Genomic DNA, 22,538 nt, shown 5'->3' with positions numbered 1-22,538 from the left:
TTTACTGTTTTGCTGAGCTCATTTATCTAATGGATGCTGAAGTATTGGTAGGAATTGTTGTCTTTTTGAGAACATTCTCTTGATGCAGGTTTTAATAATCTCATATTAATCTTAGTTTGATGGGATGATGGAACTGTGACACTGACCAGACTTTCAAACTTTTTACTCATGTAATCTGGTTTCTGCCTTTTTTTGAACAATTAGGCGACACTTCAAGGATAAATGAAGCTATAAGCACTGGGATTGATGGAATCCTCTGGAAGCATGAGGAGATGTTTTTGTTCTGAAACAAGAAGGGGGGGGGGATGGAGGGGTAAGGAGCATAATTAAGCTGTAAGAAAACTCTCTCTCCCTCCTGTGGGAACTAGACTCCGCTTCACACCACAGTTCTTTAATGAATCATCTCCTAAGTGTGTGGGCTGATCTGAGCCCGCTGCCTCCGTGGCTCCTTCTGCTCTCAGCTCCTCCCTGCCTGGCTTGAAGTGGAGCAGGAGCTAAAGAGGATGGCCCTGGAGCTTCACAGCTGGGCTACCAGGGCTGCAAACAAGGTCTTGTTCATTTTAGCGGGTGGGCAGATCTAACTAGTCTCATCTCTCTGTGGACAGAGAGTCTTTTCAATGTGGTATTAAAAAAAAAACAACAACCTGCAAGTGTGAATGGCTTGTTTTGAAGAGTCATTTGTGTTTTGGTTACTTCTGAGAATCTCAAAAGTGGTACTTTGAGAGCGATGTTTTTGTGGGGATGTGTGGTAGAAGGGAAAGGCTTTGATAACATCTTCACATCGCCCGGAGAAGTGCTGTCACATGATAAGATTGTTCTGTTCGGTGTGAAATGTGGGAACTGACAGTCAAAGTATGTTTATAAAAGTGTCAGAAAGTGAATTGGCATCTCTGTTTTGTTGTTGTGAAAGAGAGTCTATCGGGAATGTCAAGAGGGGAACAAAAAATAACCAACAGATGTCCTCAGTGGAACAAGTGTGCTCAAATGATTCTAATATTCCTAAATCCCCAGTTAATGCTCATGTCTATTTAAAGCCCATTTTGTACACATTATATGCAGAGTGCTCACTAAGTGATATGTTCTTATAAAGAATATGTAGGAAAATAAAATGCAAACAGTGTGCCTGTTCAAGAATAGAGAGTATAGGTTGTTTGCATACGACCTTAAAAAGTGTTTATTGAACACATCAGCGTTCTTAATACGTTTTTCCTTTATCAAACCCCACCTCATATAAAATTCTCTCTATTGTGACTGAAAACATGATGTGGGTAAAAAAAAAAAAATATAAGCTAGAGAGAAAGAAAGATAGATGGATATATGGATACGTACTTAAGATGTAGCTGGGGGGGATGTCACCGTGACGCTAACGGATACCAACACTGCGCGTTTCTCCTCTCTCCTCAGACGGCCATGGACCAGCTGCACATGCACTTCACTCAGGCCATCCACAACACCGTATTCCAGGTAGTGCTGGGCTACGTGGAGCTCTGCGCCGGGAACGCCGACACCAAGTTCCAGAAGATGCAGTACAAGGACCTGTGCACGGTATGGCCGGTCTCTGCTAACTTCCCTTTAAGTGTCCCTCCTCTCCCGTGGTCACAGGATCAGGATTCTCTTTGTGTTCATTTCAACAGCTGATAGTCTTAGGTATTAGAGTTATTAGGTCACAGACAGCCACAGGCAGAGATCAATGCTAATTGTTCCCAGATCCCCAATACTTTGTCCAAGCATCATCTCATGTGCTGACCTACAAAGCCTTTTTTTTGTGCTTTAGTCAAGCGTTAAATGCGTCTTTTCCGTTCCTGTTAGATGGCATATTTCTCTTTTCTCTTCAGGAGAGATGGAGAGAGACATATTGCCTCGCGAACGTGCGAGGCATTGTCGTTCACGGGCAAAGCAATTAATTTCAGTTAACTCAAGAGGAATGGACTCTTTCAGTGGCTCCTCAGAAGCTGTCTGGGTTTGAATTGTAGTCAGTCCAGGCTCTTCAGCCATGACTGTTTGAGGTCCATTTGCATACTCATAAACTCACCGGGGCTCATGATTCACAAACACAGTAGCAGTTGTCCTCATTCAACCACTTTATTACCCTCTGAAATGGGGCGCGGAGATTTAGAAATCTTTCCCTCGTGGGGTCTGTGTTTTTTTGTGTTTGTGTGTCACTTTTCGCCAGTAGATGGAGCACCACCAAAACCTGCCACGCATCCCTGCTTATAAGCGGAGGTGTAAGACAGTCTTAGCAGCTGCAGGGTTTTTTTTTTTTTGTTTTTTTGTCTCTTGGCGTTGGACGATAATTCCATTTTTATGCACAAGCCGCTGATGTAGGGTCTGTCACTTGCCGTTGATGTTTTCAAATCCAGCCAGTCAGTGGGGTGTCCAACAATCTGTGTGACGCCTAAAGAAAGAGAACTGTCAGTATAGCTGCCCTCTCCTCTGATATGAACACAGTGAAGCACCATGAAATGGAATGTACCAACACATTGATGTAGCACGAACTAAATCTTTTGAGAAAAATCCAAGTTTTTTAGGTGAGGAGGCGTGTTGTTGATGAATAGTGTTAAAGACATATGATCAGCAGGAGATTGTGTAAGATTCTTTGTAGTGGTCCGGCCCTGATCATAGATCTCGGGTATTTGGCATGATCTTTGCATAGAATGCCTCTGCACCTGGTCTTAATATATTTGAAAGGGAACACTCCTGCTATGCACAGAGATAGCCCTTAAGAGGGCCTCAGGTCAAGGTTTACACTAAATTTATATGATACTAAGTCTCTCAGGCTGGAGCTTTGAGAATGCTAACAAGCAGTTATTTCATTTGCTAATTTATAAATGGACAGTTTAAAAAAAAAAAGCTGCTCTACGTGCTTCCTTGTTTCAACTGAATGAGAAAAGTCAATATTTAGTTCTCTGAGACTTATTTGTTACACAAACACTGGATTGTACCCAAGTGATTCTCCACGATGCTCACATGCTCCTTCCCAAGCAAGGGATTGATCAAATTTAGTGTTGTTGTGGCGACAGCCGTGTGACGGATTGTGCCGGAACGCAGACAGCATCGGGAGCCTGTTTGCATGTAAAAAAAATGGAACATCATCCCTTGGCATCAGGTAACATGCAATCCGTGGTCCTACCAGCTTTGGTTGTCAGTTTTCCCCAGCAAAGCCTTTGTTTCTGATGACAGACCGGAGCTTTCCCGCGTTTGGATACCTGTTCACAGCTGTTTTTTTTTTTTTTTTTTCCTTTTTTTTTGTCAAATAGATTCACTATGTTTTTAAATTTAGTTTTCATTTTAGATTTGTTACTCTTCAAACCCTTTAGAAATGCAGCCAGAGGAAACAAAAAAAAGAAAAAAAACCCTTTCCTCGTTTTAAATTCAGCCACGAGTCAGATCTTTATGAGTGCTTTCATTTTTTTCCCCTGGACAGCACAGGAGATATTGGTCATAAGGGACAGTGTTAGATAAACCCTCTGGTGTGTCACCAACAGCCCCTGCCAACTCCGTTCTCCTGCCGTGCTATCATAAAATAAACATGACTAGAGAGAGAGGGAGGTGTGTGGGGGGGAGGGTTATGCTAATCGCTCCATCCCCGAACTGCATTGTGACAATTAAAATTCTGCTCTAAAGGTCTCACCTGTACCGTGGGAGAATAGGTGGGATGCGGTGGGGGTGGGGGTGGGGACGACACCTCATGAAATTTACATAAAAATGCCATTTCCCCAGTCTCCCATCCCTCTTCAGCGCTGACCTCTTCCTCCAATTCTCGCCTGTCAGAAATAACTGTCCCACAACACTCAGCCCTCAGCCCATCTGGAGAGCCACACTTCACCGTCAACAGCGGTAGGCGCGGCTGAAAAACACGGTGACAGTTCTTGTCATATGTTCCTGATGGAGCATCCCGATAAACATAGAAGATGAGTATAAAATCCATGACCCTCTTGTGCCGCTTTCACGGCCGCTCCCTCTCCACCCCAGGTGGGGCTAAATGATCAATATCTGCTGTTCCCCTTGACATTATTTGAATCGTTGGCTGGCAATGATGCGTCCGCCGTCGCTCTCGATAGGCCTTATTAAACATCGACCTTGGGAGCTTGCTGAGGGAGATGGATCTGTGAAATTGAGCTATGTTTCTGTTAGCGGTTTCATGATGATGCCGAACCGATCTCCCCCCCCCCCCCTTTTTTTTTTTTTTTTTCCCCCAACACCTTTTTCCACATCGCGCCTCTCCATTCTGCTCTGTTAGACATGATTTAACTGTTTCTTTGCCCTTCATTATTTCATCTATGAATTCACTTTCCTTATCAGAAATGCTTGACCAACTTTTTTGTGCTGCTTCACACTCTGCCAACTCTATAATTAAACATCTATTGAAAATCCCTATATTCATCTCTGATGAATGGAAGAGTGTTTTAGCTGGGGGGATAGAGATCACATTCATTCTCAAAAACGGTCAAAGCGTTTACAGAATCTATTCATCAGTACAACCTCTTTGATGGTCAATGGTAATAATGGTAGCTTGCCAAGATATTGGTCATAATCATTCAACAGAGAAATGTGCACGCAAAGGCATTTGCAGGGCACTCAGTTTTCTGCGGTCCCAACCCTTAAGAAGAGTCAATCACATCTCTCTCTCCCTCCCTGTCACCCATACATCAGGGTATAAATCAGGTCCCCGATTGTGGAGCAAAACCGTTCCTTTGTGGAAGGAGGGAGACCCGGCAGGAGCAGACACGTCTCCAAACCCCTCCCCTCCCATCTTCATTCACCCAATCGCAGATCAATAAAACTCAGGGTGCCATCGCATAAAGAAATGCCTTTAGGAAGCGGTTGGGTCTCTATTTGTCTACCACTTTATTTTGTAAATATACAATGTTTGCTTTATCGTCTGTCTCGCGGGTGATGCACAAGACGTTGCGTGACCCCCCGGCTGAGGCGGCTAGCTGAGGAAGCAGGTTAGGCTGTTAGCAGTAGATCTCCTCCCACCTAGGCGAGGGAACATTTGATTAATTCCGTCTATTAGCTCAGCGAGAGCCGTGTTGATGCGCACTGATAAGGGAGGACACGCCAGCGCTGTCATTAAGATTCAGCGCGAACGAAAGCGACACTCGGGAGGCGGGTGGGCGACGCTTCATCTAATCAAAGGGAAGTGCGTATGGGAGAGACTGCGGGTCACTCTGGAACCGGTCGCCTTGATTAGCGCTTCATAACTCAAAACACTGCATTAAGGATGTGGCATAGTAAGTGGTGCGTGCGTGTGTGTGTGTGTGCGTGTGTGTGTGTGTGCGCGTGTGTGTGTGTGTGCGCGTGCGTGCGTTTGTGGGGTCACCCTACATCCCATTTACAGGGAAGGGTTATGATAGGTTAGGAGCCGTAAGGTCAAAGGTATAGGTCGTGGCATTGGCAGCACTAAGAAATGCCTCCTGAGCCAAAATCAGGTCACACAAAAGAGGAGAGCACTGCCCATGTAAATGGATTCATTAGCGTAGATGTCATCTAACGAACATGTCGGCAATCACAGTTTGGTTCTGCTCACAGTGGCTTTCTGCTAAGCTCTTCAGGAAGGCTGAGTGAGGTTCAACTATTTGTATTTGAGCACCAAAGTAATTAAGATGAATTTTTTAAACCTCTGGAAGACTGTTCTCCATACTTAAACTACATTGGGTTAATTCTCCTTTCTTTTTTTATGGGGTAGCATGCTAAGTAGTAATCGAAAGTTAATTGAAAAAAAATTTAAATTACCACACTCATTTGTTTTCTGTTTACTTCATTTGCTTAATTAGTTCTATGCTCACCTGGAAATGTGTTTTATTTGATTTTAATCAAAGTGCCTGTAAATATGATTTGCCATCCATTTCTAATCCAAATGGCCTTGCCGGAAGTACTGCAACAGAGAATTTGGATGCTGCTTTGGTGATCAACAGTACCAGTTCAGTGTTACATTATACTTCAAATTCCTTTTCAGTGTATATTTCGCGCTGAGTATTGAGCCTACAATTAATTTTTCATTTACACATAAACGACGTATTACTATCACACGAAGCAGTGATAAACCAAGATATAACAGATGTTCATAAGCTTCATAAGTTGCTTTCACCGTCTGATGTGATATTAGAGTTTGTTAACAATGCATGAGGAACAGGAGTTCTCCTGAAGTAAGTCTGGACTAGCTTTGCATCAGCAGTCGTGTAGCGTTTTCTGTGACTGAATTAAGGAATCTGCCTCAGGAAACTGGGCTTTGATTGTAGAGGCCTCACAGCGCTTTGCTTGCACTGCAGATTTACACATTGCTGACGACAGCAGAGCTTTTTTGTGCCGTACTCCCTTTCACTTTAGGGGGGAAAAAAAAACAAAACACAATGATCACATTTAAAAATAGATATGAATCAGCTAAATTTAGGACCAACACAACCAGCGTCTACCCCCTCATCTCCACTCAGCATTTCATGCAGGAGAATGCAGGCTGTGACTTAGTAGAGTTTTGTCCGTCAATGTAGTCAAAAAAGACCGCACAAAAAAGGTTCAGGGCATTGCATGTGAGACTTTTAACGGATTTTTAACAGACTTTCTCTTCTCTTATATTCAATCTAATCTCACGTTCACCTCAGAAAGTGAGTGCATGTGCCAGTGACCCCAATTAAGATGGTTCCTAGTTAAGGGTGCGCACTGCTGGCCGTGTCACGTCTCAGTCTACTCTTATCTGAGTGTCCATAGATCAGATAGACCTCCAGCACTTTTTTTGTGCCCTTCCTGTCCAACTCCAGTTGCCTGGCAACATTATTGCGATATGTAGCGGGGAGTTGAACTGCTAAGGCAGTACAATTGATTGTGTATTTGGAATGACTAATTTCCCCTTCCGGCTCACCTCAGCAGGTTACGCTTTGATTTCTTCAGATGATTACACCAGCACTTCCTGTTTCTAGGCTGTTAACTGTTCAGCTAGTCTGTGTTTGATAGTACTCTTAGCCCTTATGCGTCATCAGTCCTGAATGGTGTCTGGACAACATAGTTTAAACATGAGAGGGGAGAGGAGTCTCTGTCTCCCCTCTTTTAAGCATATATATTCATGTTTTTTGCAAGTTAAGTCCTTGCTTGATTCACTTGTTGTGTTTTAACTGATGAATCATTCCTATTAATTTATTCTGTTTGGAGTCAGAATTACTGCATTATCTCTATGAACAATGCCTCATCCCTGTATGCATACAAGATTTGAGCAGACCTCAGATCTGTGTCTCTGACTGTTCCAGGACTTTCTATTAGTGTTAGCGCACAAAGTTGAAATCTTTTTTTTCCCTTTCAACTTTTTTTTTAAGAGACTCCGATACTTGTCAATGTTCTGCCAACTGTGCAGCTTTCTCTCCAACACACATGTCCATCAAGGGTTAAAAATTTGGAGTAAATGTTTGTTTGGCTGTGTAAGGTCGGACCACTAAAGACCCTTACAGTTGGTCTAATTTACAGACGACTAGCAAACTCACAAATAAGTCTGAATAGAAGCTCGTCTGGAAACCAAGAGTCAAGCTGTGATACATAAATTGTTCTTAAACCGCAGCTAATGTTAGCTTTTCCACAGCTGGAGGCCATGTTGCTATGCGCCATCAGCTCCCTTCAAAACACTGCTGTGAAAGGCGCCTTGGTCTGACAATAATTTACAACACCTCAATTCTCGAGAGCATGCGGAGCGGCTGCACACATGCGCTCAGTTAAAACAATGGCACTGCTGCTAGGCTAACGTAGCCTGAATGCTAACGTTGACACTGCCTTCTCAGACAACGCTGATGAATATGTGTGTGAGGAGGGTCAGCCGTGTTTTGATAACTGCGGCTAGAGAAATACCGAAAGCCCTTGCTATGCCAGCTCCATAGCCACGAATCTAGCAGCTCTCACGGATTATGTCAGCGGTCGGGGAATTCGATTGTGACTCAGGTCGAAGGTGGGCCAAACGGTATTTCATGTTGAAGGTTCTCTCCACGGAAATGGAATAGTCTTTCATTTTCTGCCTAGACTTGATAGGAAGGATGTGGTTGCAGTTTCTATGGTATTAATTCTGATTACTGCGCTCCAAGGAATGCAGTGAATCCCCCTGTGATTTTTTGAGGATTTAACGCATGGTAAACGTTCAACCTCTTTTGCTGTCCAGGTCCTTCACTCTCTCCTGTGTGTTGGTGTTCTCTCACTCTCAGATTTATTATTTCTAAAATGTCACTGGTGAGATTTGGGGGAGGATTACATCAAGCACTCGGGACTCAACGCAGCTGTCTCTTGGTGTTCCACAGAAGGCCCACTACTTAACGTCCATAGCTGTTTGGGCCTTGGTAGAAATTTGTGATTTTTTTTTTTTTGTTGTCTCTAGTCTTGTCTTTTTATTCCTTTTTCCCTCTTTTTTACCACTGTGTAAAAGTGCACAGAAAAAGGAAAAGCCATTTATTATTCTGTTTTCATATAGAGTAAATCAACTTTAACCTCATAAATGTCGTATCAATCTCCAGTAGCCTCTCAATAGTGCTTTTATTAAACGGACTTTGAAATTGCTGTTAGACCTAAAAAAAAAAAAGTTTTATTCTCCCTGAGCAGCAGCCCTTGTCTGTCTCTGGTTCATAAATCATAATTAATAGTGCTTAAACACAACCTGAGCCAACTGCTCTAACACCTTTTTCCTCCAAAGGCAGCAGTCGTCCTGTCTCCGTGTGAAGGTGTTAATAATGTAACATATTAGATGCATGCTGTCCATGACTGAGGACACTGACATTGATATTGAAACTTCATCCCTCTCTTCTCTCTTTCTCTCTCTCTCTCTCTGTCTCTCCCCCAGCACATCACGCCCGACAGCTACATCCCCTGCCTCACTGACCTCTGCAAGGCATTATGGGAAGTGATGCTCAGCTACCACAGGACCATGCAGTGGCATGAGGAGCATGACAAAGAAGAAACTGCAGCACCCAGTGGAGGTACAGCCGTCGCCTTTTCTCCTGTCAGTCTCACTGTCATACTGTCACAGTTCATCCCAGTTCCATTATCTTAAAACACATCTTTGGGTACTGGAGCTTCCAACAACTCCAACACTCTGGCATTGCTCCTCTTTACCCTCAAAAGCAGGCTTTTAAACAGATCTCCCCAACCCTTATTCCTTCATCGAAAACCATTGTAAATAAACACAAACACAGCCCTCAGATTAGCATCAAAGTTAAAGGAAAAGCGTGTTTCACAGTTCACCCCTCATGTACTGTTCACGTTCTCCCTTTCTGCTGACTTGGCTGTGCTTGTCCTTTGGGTGTTCTTGCTGAGTGACCGTGTTGGTGAAGTGTTCTCTCGAGTCATTGACGCCTTTATTAGCCTCCCTAAATCAATGTAAGCCCAAAGGGATGGAGCTCCTCTAGAGCGTACACTTGACACATGATTGGTGGCTTTGTAAGTACTACACTTCGCCACCCCTGTAAAGGAAATGGGTTCTGGTGCGGTTTGCATTTGTAGAGCAATAGATGAAAGAGACGGGGCTGGTAATTGAGACTAGTGTAGTGCTGATAGTAACTTGTAGTGTACTTTCTAGCACTGCTTCAGTGCCTTGCTTGCGGTGTCTATCATGAGTACGCTCGGCGGGCCTGAAAACAGAATGTGACCTTGGAAACTCACTTAATCATGACATTGCATCTGCTACGCTGAAAAAGGCAGGTCCTGCAATATGCATTTTCTGTGGATGAAAAGATTATTTATTTCTTCTAAAAACAACAACAACAAAAAAAATTGACAAAACTCGCCTCATCACCATATTGAACATACTCATTAGACTGTCAGAGGTGCAGCTCAGAGAAGTATCTCATCTTGTTAACAGTCAGGGAGAAGAGGAGATGAGTGAGTCACACTCTGCTTTTGTCTTCTCAGAAACTGCTTTTCTCTCTGTCATAATCACAGGCGCTTCTTAAGAACAGAGCTAAAAAACTCTAATAAGCTGTGCTTAAATACAGATAGATCTTTTAGACAGATGGCTCGTTTTTTTTCTCCTTCTCTCTCTCTCTTCCCCCCCTTTCTCCTGCCACTCATGCTCTTCTACCCTCTCCCTCTCTCTCTTTTTCTCTCTCTCTCTCTTTCTCTCTCTCTCTCTCTCTCTGAAGTTATAAGACTTTGCCTTTCTGCAGTAGGTTTTCCTGCTTGTGAGGCCAAGACAATTACAGGACACTTTGACAGTGCAAAAGTGTCAGGGCTAGTCTTATCAGGGATGAGCGCCGGATTCTTGCTTGACTCATCACTTAGGCCACTTCTCAGAGGAATTTTCAGATCATCTAGTAATTGTAGGTTTGCGATTTTGCTATTTAACTTTTTTTTTTTTAAGGTTTCTAGCATCAAACAAACCCTGGCTCCATGCGTATGACTCTTCAGCGTATTATAATGTTGTCTGCAGTTCTGATAAACTGACCTTCCACAAACTTTGGCTTAGCTGAAGTCATTCACACTGTTTTGGTAGCTGTCTCTTAAGTTTATTTTCCAGATGCCTATTGGGGTTCGACACCTTGAGTTATGTCTGCATCAACCTAACTGTAAAGAATTCCCACTTTTACTGAATTGCTTCATCTGTGTTTGTACATTACGCCAAGGACAAACAGCATATTTATGTTTATTCTTCATCCTTCCTTGAAACTGTTGACGCAAATGTTCTATATGGATAACCATATCGTCCCTCATTTAAATTAAAAAAAAAAAAAAAACCCTCTTTCCTTGACTGCTTCCAGCTATCTGTCCTCACTCGCTATGTGTCCTACGTGTGATTTACATGTCGTGTAACCTGTCACTAGCTATGTGTGTGTGTGTGTGTGTCAATGCCCTTGGCCAAGCTTTCACTAAGAAATATTTTGCTGAGTGTCAGTTGCATAAAGGATGACTGACCTAAGCAGACCTCACTGGAGGTGAAGGCTGATACGCTGAACTTATCATGGTAATGTGTCTGTAATTAATGTCACCCACTCGATAAAGTGAAGTTCTCTCTATAATGAATATAAAGGGGCTGGTTTTTTTCCCCCGCTATCCCATGCCACACACCCTCTGTGCCAGATAGAATTTGCAGCAGGCGTTCGGAGGTCCTGTCATGTTTGATGAGGGTGGGTTCTGTTGAAAGGTTAAGTGGTCTGGAATCAGGAGCTGTGAAAGCGACAGACCAAGACTACGCCGCAGCTCTCTCCACGTCTCTGCTAGGCACCTTCTCAAAACAAACTGCGTGAGAAATGGGAGAGTAGGAGGGCCAGATTAACCAAGAGGTATTCTATTACTCATTTTCATACAGCTTTACAACAAGGACACCGACTCAGGTGTTACTTATTCATTTGTTTGTTTAATTTGCGGCTTGTGAATTTTTTTTTCCCCTATTAATCATCAGTACAGTGAAATGAAATAATCATTACCAGCTCAGTCCCAAGTGCCACTGAGTGTCACTGTCTAATGATCTGTCTTGGTCATTTCAGGCATGACTTGTGGTGAGTTACACGATGTGACAGATTTAGCAAACAACATCCAAGAAGTTCTATCTTTGCTGATGCTCTCTCTGTTCAGTTTCGAGAATTGAATTTTGCTGTGTGAACTTGCTTGGCCACCCTTGCATGTGTGGAACATAGAATAATGTGCCAATCCCTGTGTCAAATTGACAATTACACCTCTGGTTGCCTGTCACTGCCTGTAGCATTTATCTCTGTTCCTTGTTAATACAGCTCTACTTTTCCTCCCGTCATTTGGTGGGGCTATCAACAGGTAAATTGCTTTCGTTGGCGTGTGACTTGCTTTTCTGCTTAATTTTGCTGAACACGTAATCCTTGCCGACTGTGTCTGAGAAGAAAAAAAAAATAGAAAGAGGTTTTGGCAAAGTAACATCCATTTAAGTCCAACTGAGATTAAGCCTTTTTCTCTTTTTTTTTTCCTTTTTTTTTCTCTCTCTCTTTTTTTTTTTTTTTTTTAAAGAATTGCCCGTGGTGTCTGACTTACCGGCAACATGGACTACAACCCCAGCCTTTAGCTTGTATGTTTGTTTGATGCCCTTTTTGATTTTTCTTTTTTTTCTTTCGTTCCTTTTATTTGCTTTTTTGGAAATTTATTTATTTAATTTTTACACAGTCAAAAGAATTGCGCCATTTGTTGTACGTGTATTCATTCAAGGCAGATACAAGGTAACAGAGTTAAAAGTAACGGAGTGAAAGAGAGAGAAAATTACTTCTTTATGTGAGGGCTTCGCTCCAGTGGTTTGTTTTGCTTGAGTGGGAATGTCCACCAGTTGTCCTTCAACTTGTTGTAAGCATCAAGATATATTCTCTCTCCAGAGGGCCTTCCACAAACCTCGTTCCAGGTTGTCTGACTCAGAGGGTGTTTGGCAGCTGTACTGCCAACCTTAACATAGCCTTATTTATGTGCAGTTTAAGTACCATTTGCCAATTTGACTCTGATGATAATGCAGATGTAAAATGCCCACAGAACTTGAGCTCTCCTGGAAACAGGACAAAAACACATATTTTTAACACAAACATCCAGTGGAAAGCAAATGTTCAGCTGGTGAAAATGGCTTGATGACAGCGAAATGGTGTTGTATATTTATTGATTCTGCTTTCTCTTTCAATTTTTCCATTGAAATTCCTTCTCAGAGTTATTCAGTCTTGATATAAAACACACTGTTGAAAATAGTCTACTGTAAGAACAGTGAACATGTTTCAAGAACAAGAAACAAGAGTCAAAGAACAAGAGACTTGCCCAAGATAGGAAGAATGTGGATAGAGTCGTCTTAGGATGTATTTAAGAGTGAAATGGGATACATTTACTAAATCCCACACCAAGCTTAAAATGAAAGTCGTTGAAAAATTGGCCAGTCATTTCATGTCATCCCGCGCTTCAGTTTTATGACCACAGTGGAAACCTTCCAAATGAAGACAGAAAGCCTTACCAACTCGAGTAAGAGTCATCCTTAGTTTTCACCCTACATCTTGAAGCCTGTTTTTCTTAAACGGCTCATTCTTTCACTCTTGTTTACTCTTTAGCCACTCTTAAGGATGGCTCTGATTTCCTCTACACTTACCGGTCTGTGCTTATGAAGGGAACTCTTCAACTTGAGACCATTATCGGTCATCAAAAGAGATGAAGAGAGGCAGTGTTCAGAGGGGAAGCAGCACGGACTCGCTGCCCTGTTCGTGGAATTAACCAAAAATCCTGCTTGTTTCAAACTTCAACCACAACGAGCTTGAGCTGCAGCTACATCTCCGTGGTGGAGTCAGGTTGACTCTCTGCTTGAGCCAAGGACACAGACCGGTGATGAAGACATGACACTGACAGTTTAAGTTCAGCTCACTCTGTCTTTTGGATTGAACGATGTGGCTATCAGTGTTTTTCCAGCTCTTTGAGACAAGACCAAGTCTTCTTCTAATTAAAGGATTTGGCTGTTTCGTCCTGTTGTGTCCGAGAGGGTGGCAGATACTCTCTGTCTCTGCTCTCCAGTGGGCATTGAATCAAAGCATCACATTAAACCGTTCATGATAATGAATTTTTCCTCTTAACACAGGATGGGCGCCTGAAACACACGTTTTTTTTGGGGGTTTTTCTAAATATGCAAGATTCTCCTTGTTTGGTTCAGGCTGCCATTTATAACGCACAATCATTCTCAACTCTCTATCCTGAGGCAGCGATGGACATTAAAGATATATGTAGCTTTGCCGTAATACCACATACTTCCTGATTTTAAAAATCACAAAAGCTTGGTCCGTGTGTCCAGATATGTAGTGTCTAATCATGCACGGCCTAAAGCTACGAGTACGAAGTACTCTGATTTAAAATACAAAAGGTGAATTAGGTTTTTTGCTCCGTTGCCTGGGTCACAACATCATTTTAAGCCCTTATGATTCTCGTTAGTACCTGTTTATTAGAGGATCCCTTCCCAGAGACCAAAATATCAAAAGTTTCACCTTACTGAATATTTAGCATGAGGCAGCAGGAGGTTTTTCTCCATTGTAAAGAAAAAAAGGAGGCAGAATATCTTGAGCCATTGACAAACCACCATCATGAAACATCACCATACAAAATGAAGTAATTGGGAAAATATTTTCTTAGTTTTCTGGATGCCACTCTGACAAGTGGTAATGCAGTGAAATGTGATGGACTGTAACTGGCAGACAACTGTTGCATACATCGAAAGCTAATTTGACACACAGCCAAAATAGTTTCAGCCCCCCCCCCCACCCCAGTGTTTTTATGAACACACTGTTCGGTTAGGCTGCCCTGCTGCCAGTACTATCCAAGGATGCTGAAAAACTCACTTGAATAAGCTGTGTGTGTGCATGTGTGTGTGTGTGTGTGTGTGCGTGTGGAAGAGAACGTGCTGCCAGGAAGATGATATTTTTCTTGCCTTCTGCTTCACTTGGTCTGTCATGATTTACATTGTGGCTTTGCATAGCTGCACTCCTCCAGGATGAGCGAGGGAAAATCCAACTGATGGCAGCGGCCAAGGAACTCTTTGATTCTGTTCCTGAAATTTCACTGCAACCACCTTTAATGAGAACGTAGAAAGAGGCTTATGACCGCTTCTTGTTGCTTCTGTGACAATGTCTGTATCCTGTGAAAAATGAACACTAACAAGAAAGATTCAGTTATTAAATATAGCAATTGATTGCTTGATAAAATATATAACTGAAATACGCAAGTCGCCAAATATACTTGCATTCTGAGGAGCACTTTTTCTTGTCTTTGTAGTGCTTTATTGTGTTTTTTTCTTTTTTTTTTCATGTTTGATGAAAATCTGGAAATCTGCAGCGTTCTTTCCCTCTAAAACATAATTGCAATTCATTGTAATTATTGAAAAAGGATTTCAGCACAATGGAAACAGTATGACCTCTGTGTGTATGACTAAAAATGCATTGTGGGAAAGTGACTTGATGAAAGGTGTTATTTTATATGCATCCCCCCCCCCTTTTTTTTTCTCTTTCTTTTTTTTTGGCGCATCTAAGGTGCTGCTAAGCTTTGTGCTTCGTAACATTATTTTTCTACAGTGCAGCCTTCATAATGAGGTCACAGGCAGTCAAGCTATTCTGAGATTAGTAAATGTCACTCATCGTCATCTCTTCTCCTCTCTTCTGTCCCTTTCTTTTCATAATCCTGGTATTACATTCATATCAGTATCCCTTACCTGAATTTCCTGGTCTCCACGATATGTGTGCATTTAGACAGATGCCCTATCCATTCCTTATCATAATTAAATAAGTATTGTCTCAAAGGACTGCTTATGTACATTTTTTCTTTCTTTTGCCCCATGTTAAATTGATCTAGGAGAACCATTTCAGTGCTGGATTTTCATCCTTTATCTTGAAAGTATTTTTAGCCCGCTCGCTTGAAAATAGGTCTTTTCTCTGCTCAGTTTATTTCTGGGTGCTTGCTTTGGCAATGCTTTCCGCCTATAAGGGACTTTGATGGAACGACCCTTTGGAAAATGGAGATTTGTAAAACCTCTTTTGTGGTGCCCAAGTAGAAGGTCAAAAGATGCCTAAGGCTCAGATAAACGTAAAGGTGAATTTTCAGTCTTTGGGATTTATTTGTTCAGCAGCCAGATTCCACATAGTTAGTGGCAGGTAGAGGAAGCGTCTTCCTCTCTATTTTTTGCTTTCATTCTTTCTTTTTGTTGTATGCACATGGATTCACATGACAACTGACACAAATATTTTGTCACATGGGGCTGGATGAACTGTATAAGCACTCGTATAGGAAAAGGAATTTTCCAGAAAAGTCTTTTGTCTGTCTGCGGTCAGAGAATGAGATGCCTTGCCTAAACAGTCACAGTCCGAGTGATGATGGAGTTATTCTGATGTAGAATAGCAATGATATGTAAAAATCTGTTCCCCCGTTCAGTGGAGGAATACTTTGCAAATGCCAATAGACAGTTCTCTGGCCTCATCCAACTTGTGCTGCAGCAGATCATAAATCTCTGACATTGTTGAATTCAAGTGTTTCCTTACCATTTCACGGCTTGTGTTGGGACCATTTGATGTTTTTTTTTTCCTTCACTTGATTTTAAGACATCAAAACTAGGTAGACAGGCTTAACAGTTCTTCAAAACCTTTGCTTTTGTCAGTACTTTTGTTAGTTTCTTAGAATCAACGTTGTATCATCCTTGCAACAATGCTATTAATGACTTTTTAATCCTGTCTTAAAAGCTTAATGTGCTTTTTTCCCCCAGCCGAAAATGGTATTTCTGTAGTGAATAGACTATTAATTAGCCCCATGTCAATGTCGGCGAATTTGACTGTGATAAAATGTCAAAATCTTTAACATGATGGCCAAACCTTCCCCTTTTTATCCATTTTCATATATCAATCATACATTAGTTAACTTTCACTCCTTCACTCTGTTTATGTGTGTGTGTGTGTGTGTGTGTGTGTGTGTGTGTGTGTGTGTGTGTGTGTGTGTGTGTGTGTGTGCGTAGGTGAGAGTTGATTGCGTTGGGCTGTTAATGATGTTCAGAATTGTTAATGAACAGAACGAGAACTGCCAGACATTGTCACCTCAGGGTTTTCATGAATCTGGCTTGCTCGGTTTCTTATTTAAGACAATGGGATGCTTACAGAGTTTGGTGATCTGACCACTGCTTTAGTGACATTGTTTTCTGTGGCAGTGAATGTGACACACACATGTCCTCAGGTTTTTTTACTACTGTACTTCTGGTATGTGATCATGGATGACAGCCCTGCCAATGGGACGGGGAGCTCGTTATCAGTTTCAGTCTTCAGTCCAGAGAACTGCATCATTCTATACTTACATTAGACGAAATGTCCTATGGTTTCTCACTTTTAATGTCGTCAGAATAAAAAAAAAAATTCTCTCCTTTCTTTTGAATAATAAAACATTAATCTTGTCAACAGTTCACCTACGCTGAGACATTGATCGATTTTTATAAGTCGCAACTGTGATTCCAAAATAAATATATGGGGTTATTGAGCCATTCAGTGGCATAGTTTAGTAGTAGTGCAGCGAATCTTTAAACTATACCTGTTGGATTCAGAACATCTAATAATAAACTTTAGAAAAATCATAGAACTGATGTGACTGTGTCGGATTTACTGTGGCGTGCAAGAAGAAAACAAATTTGTTTTCAGGAAAAAAAGAGTTTTGTTTTATTCTGTATTTTATTCCATTTTTTTTTTTGGCTGCATTATGAAGTAAATTGGTGAGGTTATTCATTCAATTGTCTCATGATTATTTAGAAAGATTATATAACTTCTGCATCTAGTCATACATTGTTCCAATTTCAGAGGGTGGTTTACTAACTAGGTCATCTTGGCCAGCTATCATTAGCTAGCTAACAAAGTCCACTAACCAGGATACATTCCTCAACAGCCACCCATCAGTTCAGATTGTAAAGTCAAACTAGCCAGTTCTTTTGTTCCAAACAAGTTATTTCATCTACCGGTCAAGTTTAAAAAAAATCTAATTTCCAAGTAGCTAAGAATCAGATTCGTCAAGCTTTGCCTATGGCCATTTTTTCCACACCTGACAAAAGAGCTGAAACACAAAATTAAACAATCTGTCTTCTTGACTTGGCATATGAATTTATTATATAATGGGACGTGTTCCATCCTTTTTCTCACCTGTTATTGGAAACGTCTGCATTATGGTGACCTTATAACGACAATAAATACACCCATTTAGAATATAGAAGGCCCATAGCTTACAGTAAAGAAGAAAGTAGAGTAGGTAGGTACAATTTTTTTTCTTTTTCGCACACAGAATCGACTTGATAATGAAACGGCCAAAACTGAAACGAGGCCACTGAGGAGGCTAATGATGCTAAGGTATTTTAATAAGTTATCAGGAGTACATATTTGGGTCATTATTGTTAGTTTCTGTTTATTTATTTATTATTAATTAAATCAGAGTAGATTTCTTAGGCATATCATGGAATTCTGCGCTGTTCCGAGCCTGTATCGGACTTCCGATTTTATGTTCAAATAGCGCTTTTATGTTCAAATGTACCCTGCTCCCTTTCAAGTCAGAAGAAAAGCAAATGTGAGACAGAGAGGGAGCAACAGACGACAACATCATCATTTCGTCCCGGAGCACGTCAAAGTCCCAAGTCACCTGTATATTCAGCACCCCCATATCGCCAGAATGGAATGATCCTCGTTTCATAACAACATTTTGCAACTATGAGATGCAGTCCAATCAGGCTCCTTAGGTCAAATCGTTGAGTAGTGGACTATTCGGGGTCACCCCTAACCTGTACTATAACTGGGTATGAATTTGTTTGGCATCACAGTCGTGGCAAGTGACATACTGTGTCAGCAGTGACAACATAAATGCAATACTAATTGACATCTTAAATTCTTTAAACGTTTTATGGGCGTCTCTCTCCATAGATGGCAGTAGTGCAGAGGGCTCAGAAGAGTCCACCGTAGGCCGCAGCTACGTAAAGAAGAAGCTAGAGCACGGGCTCACACGGATCTGGCAGGTTAGTTAGCTTGGTCTTTAACCGTCTGTCCCTGTGCATGTTTCTGCTGATGTATGGTCACCTTCTCCTCCCTTCTTCTTCTTCTCTTTCTCATTGTAGGATGTCCAGCTTAAAGTCAAAGCTTACTTGCTGGGAACCGACATGTCTAACTTCAAATACGATGACTTCATTGTGGTGTTGGATGTTATCAGCAGGTAGGGGGAACCACGTACCTCATTAGCACTAATTGGATTGGCCTGCAAGGTCTTTGACTGCACAACTCCAGCCCCCTCTCTTCCTTTGGGCTCCCCTTTAATAAAACAAGAGTGTGTGGTGTGGGGACGTTTGAGGGCATCAATGAGTCCACTTGTTCCACAACTTGGAAAGAGCTGTAAACAGCCCCGTACAAGTCGGACAATTAAAAGGCCATTGGGAGCCTGTGAGGCCTTGGCCCTTTTGGCTGCTCTCTCCTCACGGCTCACTGGAGAAAATGAATGAAGCCTCTCTGTGGGACACATGTCTTGTGAAATAACTCGATGGGGTTAATTAGGAAGTTGAACCACTCCTTTGAGGGGCAGGCCTCGCTCTTCCTTGTGGTGTTTTTTTTTCTGCTTTTTTCTCTCTTTTTGTCTCTCTTAGCCTCATTATTTTCCCTTTCTTTGATCTAACAGGCTCATGCAGGTGGGAGAGGAATTCTGTGGCAGTAAGTCGGAGGTGCTGCAGGAGTCCATTAAACGCCAGAGCATCAACTACTTTAAGAACTATCACAGGTAAGGCATGTTGCCCTGGCCTCTCACCTTGCAGTGTCAAGAGTTCAAATATAACTCAGGTCTTGGCTCTTAATAAATGAAATTGCCTGTGACACAGTGCGCGGTGATTATGTTGGACTGCAGGTGATTCTACACTGGTATCTTCCTGCCAGGACAGACAAACAAATGTTTGAGTACCTCAGCCACAGTGTTTGTACTGAGGACCAAATGCTTACTCTGTGACAGTGATCTCCATGGATTGCCAACAGTTGCAAAGCACAAAGTCTTATATGAATACTGTCCCTGCTGGGTAAATATGGGTGTATCAGTACAGGAAAATCCTGTCTTGAGTGCCTGTCACAAATGAATGGTGGACAAAGACATTGACGCACCCAAAGCTCTGCCCCTCAGGCTGAATCTGAAGAAGGACAAACAGCGTGGGATCTATGAGATCCATGAGTCGTTGTCAGTAATGCTAAGACTATTTGAAAGGAGGATAGAGTTCTCTGCCGCTTGCATAATTTTCAAATTATCCCAGTACTTTCTGCATCCGTCAAGTGGGTTTTCGGTTAACGACTTGAGTGTATGTTGCCTTCATTGTCACACAGCTTGCATCAACACGTTCTGTCATTAGGACAGATATTGCACCCTGGGGCACAGAATGGAAAGAATGTATTGTAGTTCCCTAAATTGTGATTTATATGCTGTGTATATAGACATCTCGGTTTTAATGTGCACAGGCTGTTATGTTTGAAAGTATCAAACGCCCAATCCTACCCACTTTGTGATTTTAATGGAGAATCTCATTTTCAATTCAAAGGTGATTAACATCGATCTTTCATTAAAGTTGTATTTGGCTGCTATTTATATCATCCAAATTAGCGCAGAGCTGAAAAAGCTGTAGCGTCTGGCGTAAGTCTCAACTCGGCGATGTTAATACTGACATTTCATGTGAAGGAATTGATATTGACCCAGGCGAGCAGCTGGTCTCCTGTTCTATGATCAGAGTCAGATCGCCGGGGCTTCGTCATGCCAACAGCTGCCAGTGACCTTTCAGAACTCCATTTGTGTCAACATTTTTAATCTCCAGTCCACCAGATAACAAAGGGTCATCAATCTGTAAAGATCTTGTCAACCTTTTGTCTTGTTTGCCCCTCTTTTTTTCTCCATCTCCCATTTCCCTTAGAACCCGTCTGGAGGAGTTGCGGATGTTCCTGGAAAACGAGACGTGGGAACTTTGTCCTGTTAAGTCTAACTTCAGTATTGCCCAACTCCATGTAAGTAGAGAACTGGTCAAATGGTTTGAAGTCTTGAATGTAAATATTTTGAACATTCTGAAATTAAGTTTTCTGAATCATCAATCTGAATATTCAGAGCGCTTTGAATCTTAATTAATTTTTGATCAGGGTAACATTGCTTAGTTCTCCTCAGCAGCAGACATAACACCTCAGATGCGTTTTAAGTATTTAATAGAGACTGCAAAGGTGTCTGGTCTCTCAGTTCTCTGGTACTAAATTTGCCCCACTTCAAATAATTTCAGGCTGTAAAATACATATTCCACCCGGCAGTACTCCTTTTGCAAATAAAGAAATCCTGTTCATATTGAATCTCTCTCTGCTTGTGTTCTAACCCAGTGCTTTCACAAGCAGTTTAAACATTAGAAAAGGCAATGCCAAGTTTATGAATGAGGTTCACCAGGATATTAGAGTTTGTTTAAACATGCTATTTCTTTCTAGTGGTCTAGCAATGTTGCACACATCGTAAGCGATGATCTGTTTTCATATCTGCAAACTGTATATATCAGGCACCCCATGCTGTGGATGAATTCACATGGGAACATCTTATGAATAAATCAGTCAGCATTTCCTTATATTATCATATCTATAAGAGATGTCTCCACAAGTTAAATCGTCTGCCGAGGATGATTGAAGCTTCCGCTGTTTTTTTTTTTTTTTTTCTTTTTCTTTTTCAGAAAATGAAGGGTATTGCTGAAGACATTCAGCCCAGTTCTTATGGCAAAGACGAGGTTTAAGAAGAGAAAATATCTGAGCGGCATTATCATTTGTAGAGATATTTAATGAGGTGCATTAACATAACCATCTCTCCTCAGCTCTCTGATGGGGAAAATGTTTAAACCGTTAGGAGTTTAGGGTCATTTAAAGCTATCTTCTCAAAGTTCCCACAACCTTCTGTACTAAATGTTTGATGGACGCTCTATTTGCATACTATTTTTGGACAGATTCCCCCTCCCTATTTTTCCCTTTCTTTTTAAGCTGTGTAGCTCTATCCGTGTTATTTGTGGATTGCAGGGATTACTTTGCTTGGAACAAACATGTCCTATCTGAATCATGCAGTTTAATCTTCCTCTAATTAGAATGAATTTATACACTGAGGTGTGTATTATAATATTGTTCTCTTTCCCTGGCATAAATCCACGAGAAATAGTGCACTGCCTTATTTGAATGCAGTGCACTGAGATTTAATTCAGGTTCAAATGGAGAGTGTTCATGGCGGAAAAGCTGAGGCATACCTGATATTTTCTGATTTAACAGTTTTCTAAACCTGCCTCAAGTTACATTCCCAGTTTGCCATGCTGGGCTGCACTTTTGATGTGTTGAGCGTTCCGTCATAAGTTGCACGACTGGTGATTTATGCATTTGTTGAGGCTTTCACTGGTGTGACTGGTCTCAAATTCTCAGACAAATTCAGTCCAAACTGGAGCAACCTGATGTCTGGAAATGTATGTTCACATTGGTTGAGTGACTGTAGATGAAGTCTAGTAGGATGGCTTGACTTTAAAGTTATTATGGGTGGCTGACCTTCGTAAATATTTCATGTCATTCATATGTCTGTAATGAATAACGTAGTAATTTGGAGATGACGTCACTTGTTCCACCTGAGTACAAACGGGTGTAAATCAGGGTCTAAAGGCTGTGTGAAATTCAGTTTTGAAAGGCTTCATGAACCACACTAGTTACCATTAATGTCCTTTAAAGGCTTGTGTTTACTTCAGTACGTGGTACATACTATGGGCTAAATATGAAGTGATGTGTCTTCACTGTGTGTTTGTTTTGTCTTTTTGTTACAGGAGTTCAAGTTCATGGGTCAGTGTCGTTCACCCTCCGTGTCTCCCAGCAGACAGCCAAACTTAACATCTCCTGAGGTGGTCTCTCTGTTTGAACAGTACCACAATGGAGGAAACCCTTTTGAGATGCAGATCGACAACAAGGAGGAGGAGACTGAGGATGTGCTTGCCTCTAATGGGGTATTCAGTGTTACTCATTCACGACTTTCTTATTTCTTAATTATTATGCTATTAATTTGACCATTTTGATTATTTACTTTCTAATTACTTAATTATTAAT

At 41.6% G+C, this 22,538-nt stretch overlaps 1 protein-coding gene across 1 annotated transcript in view; it reads left to right on the top strand.

The window, feature by feature from the left end:
- The window catches only part of vps50 (VPS50 subunit of EARP/GARPII complex), an 87,889-nt gene that overhangs the window by 27,403 nt on the left and 37,948 nt on the right, over window positions 1–22,538 (top strand). The window contains exons 12-18 of the mRNA XM_030788894.1: window positions 1,405–1,545; window positions 8,807–8,942; window positions 18,354–18,445; window positions 18,545–18,639; window positions 19,096–19,194; window positions 20,360–20,450; window positions 22,262–22,438. Coding sequence (XP_030644754.1) covers window positions 1,405–1,545; window positions 8,807–8,942; window positions 18,354–18,445; window positions 18,545–18,639; window positions 19,096–19,194; window positions 20,360–20,450; window positions 22,262–22,438 — 831 coding nt within the window. The remainder of the gene's footprint in view (window positions 1–1,404; window positions 1,546–8,806; window positions 8,943–18,353; window positions 18,446–18,544; window positions 18,640–19,095; window positions 19,195–20,359; window positions 20,451–22,261; window positions 22,439–22,538) is intronic.

Source organism: Chanos chanos, chromosome 12 (assembly GCF_902362185.1).
Source record: "Chanos chanos chromosome 12, fChaCha1.1, whole genome shotgun sequence".
In the NCBI taxonomy this organism is placed as follows: Eukaryota; Metazoa; Chordata; class Actinopteri; order Gonorynchiformes; family Chanidae; genus Chanos; species Chanos chanos.
This window is presented reverse-complemented; position numbering and strand designations above follow the sequence as displayed.